Below are 1,055 nucleotides of genomic sequence, written 5' to 3'. Positions count from 1 at the left end.
ATCGTGGATTGTTATCCCTCCTCATGACGTCCTGCCGTTAGTTGGCAGAAACGGCTGCGTCGCTGATGCAGGTTTCATCAGATGTAGCGTCGTAACATGGAACACACAAGCATAACATTCAGAAATGAGCAAACTACATGTATGGCAAATTGTTCCTTTAACGTTTTCAATTGATTGCACAAATGTGGTCACGAATTTACCCGTACTCCATCTGGAAAGTTATTCGCGATATCGTAATTTTGACCCTCTGGATTTACCGTTGGACACACCTCCGCATGAGACGAGACCGCATGAGATGGGACGGATGACATGGGACGCTCCAGGCTGCAGCCATACCCGTCTCATTTAGTTCGAAAGCAAAGTCTCAATATCCTGTCTTTAAATAAAGGCTGCTTAGTCTGCTACTTAGTTTTTTTAAATGGTAAATTAGTCTTTTTATTTATTAATCAATTGCTTTATCATTTGTCCATTAACAAATACCCATTACAATCATAGACCGCACAGTCTATGATTACGATAGAGCATTTTGCTGCAGACATTTTGACGTGACCGCAGGAAAAAAAACAGTTGGTACTAATAACATGGTGGCTCTAGGTAGGGCTGGCAATATGGTTGAAACCATTATCATGTTTTCCTGGTATGAGGATCTTTTCCAATATTGATACGTATTGACCATATATTGATCAAAAATGTAAACTATGAAATCAACACTGACACACACATGTAGGAAACCGATCAGCATTCTGATAATAGCATGTACAAGTAACTGATCGATAAAAAATGAAAATAATATGAAGATTTAACAAGACACCAATGTTACGTTACGTTTATTTCAGGGGGAGTATGAATGCTCATTCACTTATGCTTCACAAGGGGGGACCAATGAGGTGAGTGTCTCTTTCTCTCAGTCTCCAGCATCATATTATAGATTTTTAATTACAGCTTGTTTTATGCATAAATACTCTTCTTCTTTGCCAAACAGCAATGGTTGATGAGTGTGGGTTTGAGTGACGACGACAGACTGTTTTCCTGCTCTGTGTGGAGGTGACGCACGC

General features: G+C 39.9%; 1 protein-coding gene across 1 annotated transcript in view; it reads left to right on the top strand.

Annotated features, from left to right (window-relative positions):
- The window catches only part of mydgf (myeloid-derived growth factor), an 8,607-nt gene that overhangs the window by 2,408 nt on the left and 5,144 nt on the right, over positions 1–1,055 (top strand). The window contains exons 3-4 of the mRNA XM_032525415.1: positions 837–887; positions 983–1,044. Of these exons, the coding sequence (XP_032381306.1) occupies positions 837–887; positions 983–1,044 (113 nt within the window). The remainder of the gene's footprint in view (positions 1–836; positions 888–982; positions 1,045–1,055) is intronic.

This window comes from Etheostoma spectabile, chromosome 9, assembly GCF_008692095.1.
Source record: "Etheostoma spectabile isolate EspeVRDwgs_2016 chromosome 9, UIUC_Espe_1.0, whole genome shotgun sequence".
Lineage (NCBI taxonomy): Eukaryota > Metazoa > Chordata > Actinopteri > Perciformes > Percidae > Etheostoma > Etheostoma spectabile.
Note: the sequence above shows the minus strand (reverse complement) of the source record. Positions and strands in the feature narration are given on the sequence as shown.